The following is a 16,542-nucleotide window of genomic DNA, read 5'->3' on the forward strand; positions in this document are numbered from 1 at the left end:
CCAAAGTCTATTTCCCGCTCGGGATGAATACTGGGAAAATCATCGAGAAAAACTCTTGGGAACTCATTCACAATCGGAACCGACTCTAGAGAAGGAGTTTCAGATTCAACATCCCTCACCCTAACAAGATGGTAAATACACCCTTTGGAGATCATCTTCCTAGCTTTAAGACAAGAGACAAATTGACCTCTAGGCATAAATTTCCTCCCTTCCACTTTAAAATGGGCTCATTTGGAAATTGGAACCTAACCACCTGAGTTGTACAATCGATAGAGGCATAACATGCATGCAACCAATCCATACCAAGAATCACATCAAAGTCCTACATGTCAGGCTCTACTAAGTCAACAAGGGTAACTCTATGGGACAAGGAAATGGGACATCTTCTATAAACCCTCTTAGCCACCACAGAATCACCAACCAGGGTAGAAACTGAAAAAGGTTCTAATAGCACATCGGGGAGAATATCAAACTTCATGGCCACATAAGGTGTCACAAAGGACAAAGTAGAATCGGGATCTAACAAGGCATATACATCAATAAGAAATACTTTTAACATACTTGTCACCACATCCGAGGAGCTCTCTTGGTCACCTCGGGATTGAAGTGCATAAAAATGATTTTGCTTTGGAGCGTTGGAGTTTGAACCGCTAGGAGGAGCTTTCTTGCCTTCTTTCCCCTTGGCCGAAAATGTTAGGAAATTCCTCAATTGATGACATCTCTTACCAGAACCAAAACAAACAGCCGTGCCGGCTAGGCACTTTCCATCATGTTTCTTCCCACATTTTTCACGCCTATTCACATAAAAGCCACCATTATTACCTCCTTGAGGTTTAGGGTTAGACACCCTATCCTTGTTGACCCTTAGGGGAGCACTAGATGAGCCTTGGTTGGAGAACCTTTGTTTGAACCTTGGTCGACCTTGTCCATCGGACTTAGCATTAGAAAAGTTCCAATCACCGGTTCTAGCTCTTTTCACATCCCTATTCATTTTCTTGAGTTTCTCTTCCTCTATTTGTTGGGCATACACCATAAGACGTGAGATATCCATATCATGATGCAGCATTGCCGAACGACATTATTTTACTACTAAGCCAGACACACTCTTCAAAAACCTACTCATCTCATCCCTCGAATCTGCCACCATAGTTGGAGCATACTTGGACAATTGAGTGAACTTTAGTGCATACTCTTTCACTTTCATGCTTCCTTGACGAAGGTTAATGAACTCTTCCACCTTAGCTTCCATTAAATCTCGGGGAAAGAACCTATTAAGAAATACCGATTTAAACACTTCCCACTCTATGGGACCCGCTCCTACGGGCCTATTACTCTTCCATTGATTATACCACACTTGAGAAACACTTTTCAATTGGTAAGAAGCTAACTCCGCCTTCTCTACCGAAGTCACTCCATAATAGCAAGTATTTTATAAACCTCTTCCATAAATTCTTGAGGATCCTCTTCCACTTTGGAGCCATGAAATTAGGGAGGATTCATTCTAGAAAAATCCCTAACCCTTGAAGCAACCGAATTAACATGAGTCACTATATCTCTATTGGCTTGAGCCGTCACATCTTGAGCATGAATCGTCAAAGCTTGGGCCAACATTTGAAAAGCCGACCTAACCTCCACATCCGACATTGCCGAAGGATTAATCGGAGCTTGATAAGCTTTATGAAATTCTTCATTCACATTGTCACCCTCCATTCTTCTAGCGTTTCCCCTTCGTGTATTCATATCCCGAAGACATGAGAGAATGATTAGGAGAGGGACTTTATAGAGTTAAACTCTATGGAACGACTAAAGAGTAATGAAAAAAGTGTAGTTTCCTAATCATCTTGTAGACTCTCATGCATAAATGTGGCGCGCTTCATATTTATGAACAAGACTCTACTAGACGTGGCTTATGAGACATCCTTCTAGAATTATTCTAACCTCGTGCTCTGATTACCAAGTTTGTCATGACTCAGAGGTACCCTATACACGTAAGAAGGCACATAGAACCCCGAAAGGCACCATGTAAGCCACTTAAACATAAAGAGTAAAGACGCATTTTACAATCCAAAATTTTCATAAAGGAAAGTGGAAGTTTAGACTTGTCTCAATTTAGCCATCTATTACAATAGTCGAAATGAAAAGGGCCATAGCCCATACAACATAGTCCGGAAAGGAAATACAAGGAAATAAACTACTAAGTGAAAACATTCATCCTCAAATCATGAGGACTCACCAACAAGCTAGGAGAAATGATCAAATCCAAGCTTTAGCCACAATGTTGACCAGCTTGAGAACCGGACCCTACACTTAGAGAAAATGTAGGAAAAGTATGGGTTAGTACAAAAATGCACCAAGTATGATAGCCATGGATAAAAACCTTGAAAATATGCTAAAAGGGACATTTTATTTGAATGCATACAATTTACTAAGTTAAAGTATCATTTTGAAGATAATAGAAAAGCATAAGTCATAAGCATATTTATTACATATGTAACACCCCAAATTCGAAGAAGAAAAAAAATCCAAATTTTCAGAAGTTGCAGATGCCACCGACGGAGGCCACCTACGGACCGTCAGTCAGCACCGTCGATGGGCCAATAAACTTTCAGTTTTAGACCCCAGATTTCAGCCCTTTGAGAGCCAAACGATGACTGACAAGACGGACCGTCAATCGACTCACAACCCGTGAGTCAGCGCTGTCGATGGGTCAGTCAACTTTTAGTTTTAGAACCCAGATTTTAGCCCTCTGACAACCAAATGAGGACTGATAGGAAGGACCGTCAGTTGACTTACGGCCCGTCATTTGGTTTCGTTGATGAGCCAATCGACTTTTTAAGTCATGGGTCTTTTGGTCTTTTCCCTATGTGTTGGACCCCTAAACTACGTAGTTTAACCCCTAAACTACGTAGTTTTTGTCAGTTTTAGCCTAGTAACTTAATTAGAATCTATTCTAAGAAAATCAGTCACCTTAAACTTAGAAAAACATAGAACAAAGGAGGAGAAAGAAGTCAACCAGCCCTAGCTCCAAAACGCAACAAGTTTTCATCGGTTTCAACCCCAAAATCGAAAGATGTCTCCATGGAATTCATTACCAGGTATGTGGGATTTCACTAGTGGGTTACTTTGACCCGTTAGGCCCTTAGATTTCAGTCAGATTCTTGATTCCCTTCAGATTATCTAGACCTAGGGTTTTGAGAATTTCGGTGGATTATTATGTATTTGTTGCTTTAATGTTCCTAATTAGATTATCATGTTGTAGTATCGTTTTTGCCCATATTCATGCATAAACTCAGAACCCTAGCTATGTAGTTCTTTTAGTTCATGAATTACACATTCTAGGTCAGATATTTTAGTTATACATGCCTCAGATTTAAATGTATCATTATCAACACATTAATGTTGCATTTTCAGTTATTATGTCAGTATTTTGAGCTATTTAGTATTACAAAACTTCAGTCATAAATTGTTAATTACTTAATCAATTAGGAGAAGATTAATACTTAGTGGATTAGGGTCAGTCACCCTTAACTCCCAAAACTGCGTGCCCCATTGGTTGTAAGTCCCCTCTATGGGCGTCATTTTAGTGATCATGCCAGCATGCATCTATACCTCTTGCCTGGTATATTAGGTCCTCTCGATGGGGCGTATACATAGGACTCCACATTTAGCTCATGTGATTTTATGTCGGTTATTAGTAGGTCCCTTACAGTCAGATTCTAGTGCATTGACCATGTTATCAGTTGTAGTTTAGATCTTAGTTTCAACATGTTATAAACTTGATCATTGCATTCAGTTATTTCATGTTCAGTATTCTCAGTTAGTATCATGCTTATCTCATCTCATTGCTCAGATATTATTCTTTGGTTTAGTAATGTTATTATTTAGATTTACTCTATTATGCATGCTCAGTATCTTTCAAGTACTGACGCATACTATGTGCTACATTTTCTCGTGATGTAGGTTCAGGTTCTCAGCTTCCAGATCACGCATAGATCGGTTCCCAATCTTCAGTTTTGTAACATCAGTGGTGAGTCCTCATTCTTCAAGGAAGAGTGACATGATTATCTTTCTTTGCTTTCATTTTTAGTTTCAGACATAGTTGGATTCAGCTATAGAGTTAGATTTTGACTTTTTAGTTGTTGTTTAAACTCTCTGTTTTCATTTATTCAGATAGTATATAGGTATTCCCCATCATTTCAATATATTCATATGATTTAGCTTTCGCACAATATTTATTGATTCAATTTGCTTTAGTATACTTATGATATGCCAGCAGGGTTAGCTTGGGTTCACTCGTGATCCTAGGTCCCGTGTCCATGTCCAGGAGGTAGCGTCGGGGTGTGACAATATAGATCATTATATCATAAGAGAGACATACCATAAGTACCCTTAAAGCATATGCATAAATCTCATAAAACATACCTAATATCACATCTTTCCCTTTTAAGGGTCAAAGCTTATATCAAATTAGCACATCTAGAATTACTACATTAGACATGGATATTATCATAATTCAAGTAACCCAATCACTACATGCATAATCACATAACATTCCTCTAAAATCAACAAACTCACAGCACAAGATCATAACTGGGAAACAAGGGGATTTCATGGGTTCTTGGGGATTTCAACATAAAAACCAAATTGAATCATCAATTAAATCATAATATAAAGTAATTCAATTATTAGAATCATTTCTGAAAGAAACTCGTGACTTGGGAATCAAACTCTAACTTTTGGGGATTTATAACTTTGAAATTGACTTTTGAAGGGACTCCATGGATTGAAGTTATCCATGGATGAAGGACTACCATACCTTTACAATGAAACCTAATAAATTTGATGAGAAGAACTTGTTTCTTAAATCCTAGCTTTAACTTGTTCTTCTTCTTCTTTCTTGACTTAGTTTGGATGAATTTGACTTTAAAATGACTTATATAGTGACCTTAAACTTACCCAAAATGACTTCACTTTAATTGGACTTAAACCAGAATTTCCCAAAACACCCATCACTTAAAGTGAATTGCCCAGGTGCCATGAGGGACTCCACGAGCCGTGATTCCTCTCGTGGACTTGAGGCAGTGGCTAGGCAACTTGTGCCTTTGTCTCACAAGCCTAAGGCACCTTCACGAGGGGCTCCACGAGCTGTGGTGCATGCCACACATCCTGATCCCTCTCGTAGGTCTTGAGGCAGTGGATTTCCATCATTCCTTGGCCTCTCAAGTAGTGAAGGCATCACCAAGAGCCTTCCCACGATCTGTGGTCTTTAGCACTGGCTGTGAAGTGGCTCGTAGAGATTAGCAAATGTTAGGAAGCCTTAGGGAGGCTACTATCTCACCACCATGAGGAATGGTGGCCACCACGAGGGTCCACGGGTAGTGAAGACCCTCGTGGTCATGGGCAGTGCCTTGGCAAAGGCTTGGGCAACCTTGGCCCTTGCCTTGGCCATTGGCTTTTTGCCTTGGCTCTTGCCCTCTTTCCTTGACTCTAACCTTCACGTTTGGCTCTAGTTTAGCCTATAAATTTCCAGGGTGTTATAGTTTTATACTTAGCATATTCATCAAAGTACTTAGTAAACTATTTTTAAACGTTCCTTTAAATTTGATGCTTATGTATGCTCAAGTTAGTCTTCCGCTTGTAGTCAGGCGGGACGAGGGTTCGCTTGGAGACCAGCAATGGTTCTCGAGTGCCGGCCACATCCAGGGTGTAGGCTAGGGTCGTGACACCACGGAGGTCCACGAGCCCCTACAAAGACCGTGGAAGCCCACACGGTCTGTCAATATGCCTGCTCAAGCAAGCTAGAGACCCCCCAAGGCCAGTGAGGAACCACAGACCACTAGACGGTCTGTGGAACCCCACATGGTATGTCAAGTGTGTAGTGGAAACGACCCACTACAACCCCAAATCACCGTGAAGAACCGCAGTGGCCTACACAGCCCGTGGTGCTTCACATGGTCCGTGAATTAGACTGTAAATGGGGAAGTTTGGCCATTTAAGCATGGGTCAACTTAAAACGGTCATATCTTTTAGAACAAAATGAATTAGGTGGCCCTTGCCTATTACATTAAAGATATTTGAGTCCTCTTTCCAACGCCACCAAGTTTGATGAAATCCAAGATTGGAATAATAAGTTATGGTCATTTTAGTACAGACCTTCGGGGCAAGGCCATAACCACAACCCAGTTGACGGCCCGTGGTCCTATTGATTGCCCGTCAATCCCATAGTGAAGGGCACTTCGTCAATTTTAAGTAAAGTTCATTTTGGTCTTTTCCCTATGCATTGGGCACTTAAACTACATCGTTTGAATCATAAAATACATCGGTTTACTCGGTCTAAGCCTAATAATCTAGTCGGACACTAACCAAAACCCTTATTCTCCAAAAAAAATCCAACTTAGAGAGAAAAGAAGAGAAAGAGACGACCAATCTCTTAAGAACAAGCAGAAGTGTTCTTCGAAGTTCAGCCCCAAAATCTAAAGGATTTTTACATATATTTTCTCACTGGGTATGTGGAATTTCACTAGTGGGTTCCTTAATTTCACCCATTAGGTCCCAATAATTCAGTTAGTTCTTCAGATTCTCATAAATTATTCGGACCTAGGGTTTCTAGATTTTCATGATCTATTGTGATTATGGTTCCTTTAATATAAATAACTTCTTTTTTGATAATTTAGTATAATTTCATGCATAGTACTCAGAACCCTAGCCTGTGTAAGTCTATCCTAGTTCATGAATTATACTTTCTAGGCCAACCAGACAGAAATTCATGCTTCAGATGTCGAATGTTATGTTCTCACTATATAAATGTTTCATTCTCGTTACCATCTCAATTTTTGAGCTATTCAGTATTTAGAGCATTTTAGCTTCATTAATATTCAGTTAGGAGTAGACTTAGCATCGAGTTGGACTAGGGTTCAGTTTACCCTTACAATACTAGAACTACCTGCTAGCATAGGTTCAAAAGTCCCCTCTATTGGGCACCAGATTTAGTGATCACGTCATAGTCATGCCTCTATACCCCTGGCAAGGTATATTGGGTCCTCCCGATGGGGCATATACATTGGACTCTATGTTTAGCTCACGTGGTTTATATCGGTTAGTAGCTCGCACAGTCATACTCTCATTGCATTGACCATGTTATCAGTATTCATTTATGTATTCAATTCAACATATTAGCTACATGATTAGTACTTGGTCATTACATTTATCTTAACTTTCAGTTATACTTAAGTACATATCTATATCCTTATTCAAATTATATGATTGTTCAGCTTATATACTGTGTTTAGCGTAGCATATATATCATGCATGCTCAGTACATTCCAAATATTGACACATACTTTGTGCTACATCATTTCATGATGTAGGTTCAGACGCTTAGCATCCAAATCACGCTTAGTTCAATCCTTAGTCCGACTTTGGCAACTTCAGTGGTGAGTCCTCATACTTCGAGGACAATAAACATTCTTTATCTTTTACTATTTATTGTTAGTTTTAGTCTTTCTAGAGTTAGCTAGGGGCATGTCCCAGCAACTCAATTCAGTTAAAGGATTTTTCAGACATAGTAGTAGATTTAGATTAGCCGGGTTTTCCCTATTTCAAATATCAACTGTTTTTAGTTTTCGCATAGTATATGATTTACTTAGTTATATTTTCAACATGCTTGATATATTCCAGACTAAGGGTTAGTTTGGTCATGATCCTATGTCCCGTGCCCTAATTTCAAGCTTTACTCCACAATCATCATAATAGGCTAGATCACAAGACATTTTAGTCACAACCCTTAATCATAGACAATTCTAACCATAATTCATCATAAAGTCCAAGATTCAATCATTAAAATCATGATCTATCATACATTCATAAATCTGGTTCAATTTAGGATTTCGTATTCCTATTCTTGAACAAGTTCTATACATGATAACAATTCTAGAAGATCTATCAAGAATCATCAATTTCACTTCACAAGGCATAAACTCACATACTTTGATTTCTAGGGTTAACCATGGAATTCACATAAATTCATCATAATATCATGAATCAACACTAAATTAACCATAAATAATTATTAACCAACCAATTGGAGTCATACCCAACTAAAACCCACACATTGGAAGAAACCCTAGCTTAGATTGGGGTTCTTCTTCATAAATTAAGGGAAACCTAGGGGACTCTATGGGTGGAAGAAACCTTAGATGAATAAGCTAAACATATCTTAAATCAAAGCCCTACACAAGCCTTCAACAATGGAGTCTTTGTTCTTGACCTAATCTTCAAGCTCTTTGTTCTTCTTCAAGCATTGTGTTTTCTAGAGAGAGATATTTAAGAAGAGCATTTTGGGGATTTGATTTGGGCCTTGGAATAAATGAATTAATTGGGTGAGTTTTGGTGTTAAAATAACTTAAATAGGAGTCCTAGGCTTGGGCAAAACCACATAACTTTGAGTTAAAATTTTGAGAAAAGACCCAAGATGTTCCCTTGTTGGAAACTGCCGAAATGGCATGATGGACGCCTTCACGGATCGTCATCATCACCATGGCCCGTCAACGGGTCGTGAAGAATTTTCAGCGTGACAGTGCTTCACTATTTAGAGCATAACTTTTTTATCCCGAGATCGGAATTGGGCAAACTCGGTAGCATTGGAAAGAGGACTTAGAGACCTTTAAATATATAGTTTATGGCCCACCTAATTCATTTTGCGCTAAGATATATGATCATTAAAGTTGACCCTACACTCTAAGTCTAATGAAAACCCTTCACGGACGTCTTCTCGGTCCGTGTGGGTCTTCACGAACCGTTGTGATGACCTTGTCCCTTGACCAGTAGCCTAGCTTGCCACCCCTTAACCCCTAACAATCTAACTCATAACCACGACCCCTCCCACGGTCCGTGTTGGCCTTCACGAGTCATCTAGTGGCTCATGGGGAGGGTCTTTATTTTGGGTAGCCTTGTGAAGCTACTGCCTCACCTCCACGAGTGGTCCCACAATTTGTGGTGACCACCACGAGCTGTCTTGGCTCTCGTGGGGGGTAGTTAGTGTTCTTTAGCTAGTGCCTAGGCATCATGGGCACCACTACGAGTCGTGGTGCCCTTCACAACTTGTGTGGGCACTTATGGAGGGTGCCAAGGCCTAATTATCTAGTTCATGCCTAGCTTTTAGCCCTAACTTAGTCTACTAGATTCTAAGGTGTTACAATATGATTTGATTTGGGTAGTGATTGATAGATTAACTAAGTCATCCCATTTTATTCCAGTCAAAACAGACTATACTACTCAGCAATTGGCTAAGGTGTAAGTAAAAGAGATAGTAAGGCTGCACGGGGTGCCCCTTTCTATCATTTCAAACCGTGGTACGCAGTTCACATCAAAGTTTTGGGGAAAATTGCATGAGGAGTTGGGTACGCTACTCACTTTTAGCACAACCTTCCATCCGCAAACAGAAAGGCAGTCAGAGAGAACTATTCCAGTATTAGAGGCCATGTTGAGAGGATGTGTGATTGATTTTGGAGGACATTGGGATAAATTTCTACCTTTGTGTGAGTTTTCCTATAATAATAGTTACCACTCCAACATTGATATGGCACCATTTAAGGCACTTTATGGGAGAGGATGTAGATCACCAATATGATGGTTTGAGGCTGGAGATTTGCAACCTTTGGGGGTTGACTTAGTGTGGGATGCTCAGGATAAGGTAAGAAGCATCCAAGCTACGCTCCTAGCAGTCCAAAGTAGACAGAAAAAGTATGCAGACCATAAGGTAAGAGACATGACATTTCAGAATGGTGAGAACATTCTTCTTAAGGTATCACCTATCAAAGGGGTGAAGAGATCCAACAAGAAGGGCAAGCTTAGTCCTCGATACATTGGACTATTTGAAGTTATTGACCGTGTAGGACCAGTGGCGTATAGGTTGGCTTTACCTCCTAACTTATCGGAAGTTCATCTGGTGTTTCATGTGTCCATGTTGAAGAAGTATCATGGGGATGAGGATTACATCATAAAATGGTACTCAATTGTGTTAGACAAAGACCTGTAGAATAAGGATGAACCGATTGCAATTCTTGATCATGATGTCCAGAAGCTGAGGACCAAGGAGATTAAGTCTGTGAAAGTTCAATGGGTGTATCATCCAGTTGAGAAAGCTACTTGAGAGACCGAAAAGGACGTGCGAGACAAGTATCCCCAGTTGTTCGACGATACAGGTACTACTCTACCCTTACTTTAGCCAGTCTTTCTTAGTTGATCACTCAGGGATGAGTGATAGGTAAATTTGTATCTATTGTAAAGACCTGATTCTGTCATTAGGGAAAAGCCATGAGGGAAAGAATTAGGGTCAGAAAGCTTTTTGGTAGTAACTTGGAATTTCCTAACCTAGTCCAGATTTGGATGAAATTGGAGTGAGTAAGGTCTAGGGAAATATGGTAATGAATGAGAGATCTAGTTATGAATTTGATTACATAAATGGATAGCTAAGATGTTAAGGAAGTCGTACGACTTTATGAAATCAAATTCGGGCAAGTAGAACTCCCAAAACTGATCTTAGCGTGAGCGGGTACTTTCTGAGAGTCATGGGTTGAAGGTGTGTTGTGAAATGGAGGTTTGAAACTCTTAATATAACTTTCTGTCTCCGTGCAAGCCGCCAAGGAGGAATTATTCCCACCAGGGCGGGGCCGCTATAGCGGAATGAGGTTTGCTGTGGCGGGACAGTCAAGACTTAAGTCAGAAAAAAACCTCAAAATGTCATTATTCTGCAAACTTTGTTCTAAAGAGTTAGGAGACGAGCCCAGGTGATCTCTGGAAGGTATTCCATGATTTTCGGTGCTAAAGGTAAGGATTTCATCCCCCATATCCATTTTTCGATCCGTAAAACGCAAATTTATAAGTAATTATCTTTGGGGAAGGATTTTGGTTTGAAGTTGATGGTGGGGAAAAGCCCCAGCTGCACCTTAGGATCATGGGTTTGGTCTTGGGTTATTGGGTTGTTGTAATTCAGGTAAATTAGTTCTTAATTATTGATCTGTGCATTATAATAATTGCTTGTAGATCAAGATCAAGAGGAAAGAATCCGAGAAGGGAAGAAACAAGTGTCCTAGGAAGATTCAAGCTTTGTTCGAGGTAGGTGATGGTTGTGATTTCATGTTTGTGTGATGGATGTTAGTAATTGCTTCATTAAAATACATGCATGTATGTAAATGTTGCACTATTGATCACACTAATTGTAAATGAATATGAATGAAAGATTATATGTCATGAATCAACACTTAATTGTATGATTATGAGAATGTACATTGTGGCATGTTGAATGAAATGGGTGTCACGTTCCGACACACTAACTGGAATCAAATGTCACATACCGACATACATATTGGAACGGGTGTCACGATCCGACACACTAACTTTAAATGGGTGTCACGATCTGGTACACTAACAGTTTGGGCATGGGTTCCATGAGAGGACCATTGAGTTGTCATATATCTGTAATATTGAGAATGTGGAATTGTACATAGATCCTGAAATAATGATTGATATTGTATATGTTTGGTATATGCTTATTTACCATGTTGTGAATACTCGTATATGTTTCGCTTGCTGGAATAGCCACGTGATCCTACTAGTACACTGTGGTTATGTATTGATTATGCACTTGCTCTTTTTTTGTTGAGTAAAGGGCATCTTCAGGCGGCTACTGACAGACCTCGCTTAGGTGATCAGTGATATAGATCGAATTCAAGGGTGAGCCAGTACTTCCGGGCTAGTATGAGTTCTCTTTTTTCTTAGTTCACTCTTTCGGACTTAGACTAGTACTTTAGTTATTCTCTTGTTAGATGGGTTGCACTCATTTTCTTAATCTTGGTGAACTTTAGAGTTTTGGTACATTGACTTTCAGGTTCTAGGGGTGTTTTCTGCAATGTTTAGTATTTAATTTATTTAAACCGTTGGAGTTTATGGGATCTCTATTTGTATTCCTTCATTAAACCTGTTTTCGTATCTTTAAATATTAGTTTGGGGTTAGCTAATTAGTATTAATGGTTCTCCCACCGGAGTGTTGGTGTGAGTGTCACTCACGATGGTCTGGATCGTGACATGTGGCTTCCATATTTGAAACTTTTGCTTCCATAATTTTGATTTCTAAAATATTATTCCCTTCGTTTCATTTTATGTGACATCCTTTCTTTTTAGTCCATCACAAAAAGAGTGTCACATTACTATAATTAGAAATAATTTAATTATAAAATATAATTTTTACCCATTAATTAAATTATTTTTAACTACATAAATACTATATTATTCTACTTTTAATTGTCATAGTTTCATTTTTTAGAGTCAAGCTATAAAAACTTTAAGTAACATTTTATGATGTAGTTTTCATCATATTGAATTCTTGATAGCAAGAAATTGCAATTTATAATACTTTTTATATAATTTTTGAATATCTAATTTTTTTGCTTAAAATATTGAATTAATGTAATCTAATTTAACTTTGAAAATTAGTCAAATTGACTTTCGAAAATGCAACATGACAATTAAAAATGGACAGAGAAAGTATCTAAGAATTGTTTTAGACCATAAGTTTCAAAAAAATTCCTTTAATTCTTAAATACTATTCCAAATCAACGTGTCACATAAAATAATACGAAAAGAGTACTATATTATTATCATATTTAAAATAATTTGATATCATTTGATAAGTTCTAATTTGATTTGATATTTACGACATGATAAATCAATAATTATAATTTATGGACCATGTTTAGTCAATAACAATAAAAAAACAACAAGAGCTAGCAATTCGTTTTGCTCTTCAAGCTCCGCCCCATACTAAACATATATATAAAGAAAGTGTCTATCCTTTTTTAAATAAGATAAGTTTTGAAGGCATAGCTTGCTGATTTTTCAATCATCCAATCCAAACAAATTGAATGAAACCTAGCGAAAAAGATAGTGAATTCTTTACTAAGAAACGAATATGTATGCTCACCTAAAAGAAGAGGAACAAAGCTTCATTTTTTTTTTCGAAAACCCCAATTAATCCCCTTTAAATTATTTATATATATATAAATTAGTAAAAATTACACGTACCTCGCGCGAAAATTTAATATCACAGAATTTATAAAATAATACTTAAAATCTATCAGTCATTAAAATTAAAATTACATACAAGAATACGTAGTAACGAACATTAATAATGTAAAGGAAAATGAAAATTATAAAATCTTATCATTTATCCTTAATAACAAAATAATAAATTAATGACTGTGAAAAAATGTAAGGACCTGATTCCGTCATAGGAAAAAACCAATGGGGAAAGAATTGGGGTCAGAAAACCTTTTGGTAGTTACTTGGAATTTCCTAACTAAGTCCAAATTTGGATGAAATCGGAGTCAGTAAGGCCTAGGGAAATCTGGTAACGAATGATATATCTAATTATGAATTGGATTACATGAGTAAATAGCTAAGACATTAAGGAATCCGTACGACTTTACAGAATCGAATTCAGGAGAGTAGAACTCGTGAAAATGATCATAGCAAGAACCGATAGTTGTTGAATGTCAAGGGTTGAAGGTGTGTGGTGAAATGGGGGCTTGGAACTGAAATTCCAACTTTCTGTCTCCGTGCATCCATCTGTAGAGGGATGGATCCAGCTGTAGCGGGATGGGTCCCGCCATAGCGGGACAATCACGACTTAATTAAGGTAAAACCACCCAAAAATATTATTTTCTGCAAAATTTCATTCTTAAGAGCTAGGAAACGACCTAGGGATTTTTCTTGAAGGTTTTCCACCTCTTCTAACACTAAAGGTAAGAATTTTACTCCCCTAATCCGTTTTATGATCTGTAGAACTTGGATTCTTGGTTAATTACTATTGGGGGGAGGGTTTTGATCAGAAACTAATGGTGGAAAAAGACCTTAATTGGGTATTAGGATCTTGAGTTTGGTCTAGGGTTATTGAGTTTGATATAATCCAGATAATTAGACCTTTGATTATTGATTTTTGCGTTAATTGTATATTTTTAGACCACGAATAAGCAGGAAGAATCTGAAAAGGAATATTCAAGTGTCTTAGATTATTCAAGCTTGGATTTGAGGTAGGTGATGGTTGTGATTTCATGTTGGTGTTATATATGTTTGTAATTGCTCATTATAATGCATGTATGTATGCGAATGTTGCATTATTGATCACGCTAATCGTAAATAAGGATAATTGAATAATTGTATGTCATGAATCACCTCTTGTTGTATGATTGCGAGAATATACATTGTGATTGTGATTGTGGTTTGTTGATTGGATCGGTTTCCACATTCCGGCATAAACATGGGATCGGTTGCCATGTTCAGGCATATATATGGGATTGATTGCCACGTTCTGGCATAAAAATTGGATCGGGTACCACGTTCCGGTATGCTAACAGTTTGGGAGTGGGTTCCATGAGAGGACCATTGAATTGGGTTCCATGAGAGAACTTTTGAATTTTGTTGTGTATCTACTTGTGATGATTATGTTCATATCTAATGATAATTGATATTGGAAGACTCTATGTTGCTCTAAATTGATAATCAATGTGTATTATTGAGAACATGTGATGCTACATTGATCTTGAAAAGATGACTAATATTGTATATGTTCGGATATGCCTATTTTATAATGTTGTGGTTACTTGCATGTGTTTCACTTATTGGGATAGCTGCATGATCCTACCAGTACACTGTGGTTGTGTACTGATACTTCACTTGCTTGTTCTTTGTTGAGTACAGGGCATCTTCAGGCGGCTATTGATAGACCTCAGCTAGGTGGCTATTGAGCGTGACCGGATTCAAGGATGAGCTAGTTCTTTCAAGCTGCCATGGATCTTTCTTGTTTAAGTCCGCTCTTTTCGAACTCAGACTATTTATTTAAGGTGTTGTTTAGCTTTAAGGTTGTACCCTTTCTTCTTAGACTGGTCGTTAGTAGAGTTTTGGTACAATGACTTTCAGGTTCTAGGGGTTGTTCTTCCGCATTAGTTTGGTTAGTTGTTTGTTAAAACCTTGAAGTTTATGGGAACTACATTTTTATAGTCATTTAAACCTGCTTCTGTATCTTTAAATGCCTTAGTTTTCATAAAGTTTGTTTGTTTGGGTTGTAGTAATGGTTGTCCCACTGGAAGGTTTGTGTGGGTGCCAATCACGGCGGTCTGGGTCGTGACAAAGTTGGTATCAAAGCCCTAGGTTCGTTGATCTCATTGTACCAAAATGAGTCTAGTAATGTCTTGCGGAATGGTACGATGACGTCTGTACTTTTCTTTGAGAGGTTATGGGACTTTAGGAAAAACTCACTTCTTTCTACTTCTTTGTGCTATGACTTGAATCCAATTGGTATCTGGGTGATACAAATTGGTATATTTCCTCCTTCACTCTATGGTCTGAGCTAGAGCAACAACGGTGATAATACCATCACTAGCAAGAGAAGATGTATATAGACCACCGACAGTTGAATAGGGTCACCATTTAGAACAAGTATCTATTACTTCGGATCAATGACCTTTCTAAGCAATTGCAAGGTGCATCGGTGTTCTCTAAGATTTATTTAAGGTCTAGTTACCATCAGTTAAAGGTTGAGGCGGTTAAGAATTGGGGTCGACCAAGTTCTATGATTGAAATTAGTAGTTTTGTGGGGCTCGCTAACTATTATTGTCGCTTGTGGTATGAGTTGAGTCCAATTGGTATCTCTATATTCCAATTGGTATCTCAACGAAGTGAACTAAACGTCGTAGTTCGGCTGAAAAGACACAAGAAAGTTAGTTGGAACTAAGAAGGTTCCAATTGGTATCTGGCCTTAGGGGTTGTATAAGTCATAGATTATGTAATGGTCGTCTATGGAATGAACTAATTAAAGAATTTGGACTTGTCTGCAAGTTGTAACTGCTTGAGTGTCGTGAAACTTGTTGTGAAAAGAAAGTCCTCACGAGATTAGGTACAAGGGTCTAGATAAATTACGATGTGGTTAGTAACCAAAAGAATTAACGAGAATGAGTTGGATTGTGTATTGTTGGATTGACTCGGGGTAGACTATGATTATCCTAGTTCATAGAATTATCCTAAATTGCTCAGTAAAGCTGAAGACCATTAGGAGATTTAGAAAAGAGAAAAACCCCAGAAAAATTTATTGCTTGGGTATTGTTTCCGTCTGAGCCACTGGGGCGGGATTTTACCGCCATTGCGAGGCCGCCAATGCGGGATTCCTCCCGCCATAGCGGAACAGGGTGAGACATAATCTCAGACCAGTCTCCCCTATTTTCCCCTAGTCACAATTATGGACCCCGAAGCGTACCTGAACTAAACCCCGCGATGTAATTCAGTGTTCACCAATCGAATATAAGTTATAAGGTGTGTTAAAATTATGGAGAACCTGGGTATATGAGGAGGAAATCAGTGAGGCCGGGGAAATGGTAATGCAGGTAGAGGAGTAGTGCAGTCAGGTGAGTAGGTTGCCCGTAAGACGATAGGGCTCATCCATATGCTTTTCCAGGAAAGACCGAGTTTGAGGTGTGTGATGCAGTGGTCACT

General features: G+C 38.5%; 1 protein-coding gene across 1 annotated transcript; it reads left to right on the forward strand.

Moving 5' to 3' along the window:
- The first annotated feature begins 5,036 nt into the window (after nt 1-5,036).
- On the forward strand, nt 5,037-10,036 carry LOC125856047 (uncharacterized). Its single transcript, XM_049535644.1, has 2 exons — nt 5,037-5,150; nt 9,686-10,036. Exons 1-2 carry the CDS (start codon nt 5,037-5,039, stop codon nt 10,034-10,036), a joined length of 465 nt encoding a protein of 154 aa, XP_049391601.1.
- The last annotated feature ends 6,506 nt before the right edge of the window (nt 10,037-16,542 follow it).

The sequence above is a fragment of the Solanum stenotomum genome, chromosome 2 (genome assembly GCF_019186545.1).
Source record: "Solanum stenotomum isolate F172 chromosome 2, ASM1918654v1, whole genome shotgun sequence".
Lineage (NCBI taxonomy): Eukaryota > Viridiplantae > Streptophyta > Magnoliopsida > Solanales > Solanaceae > Solanum > Solanum stenotomum.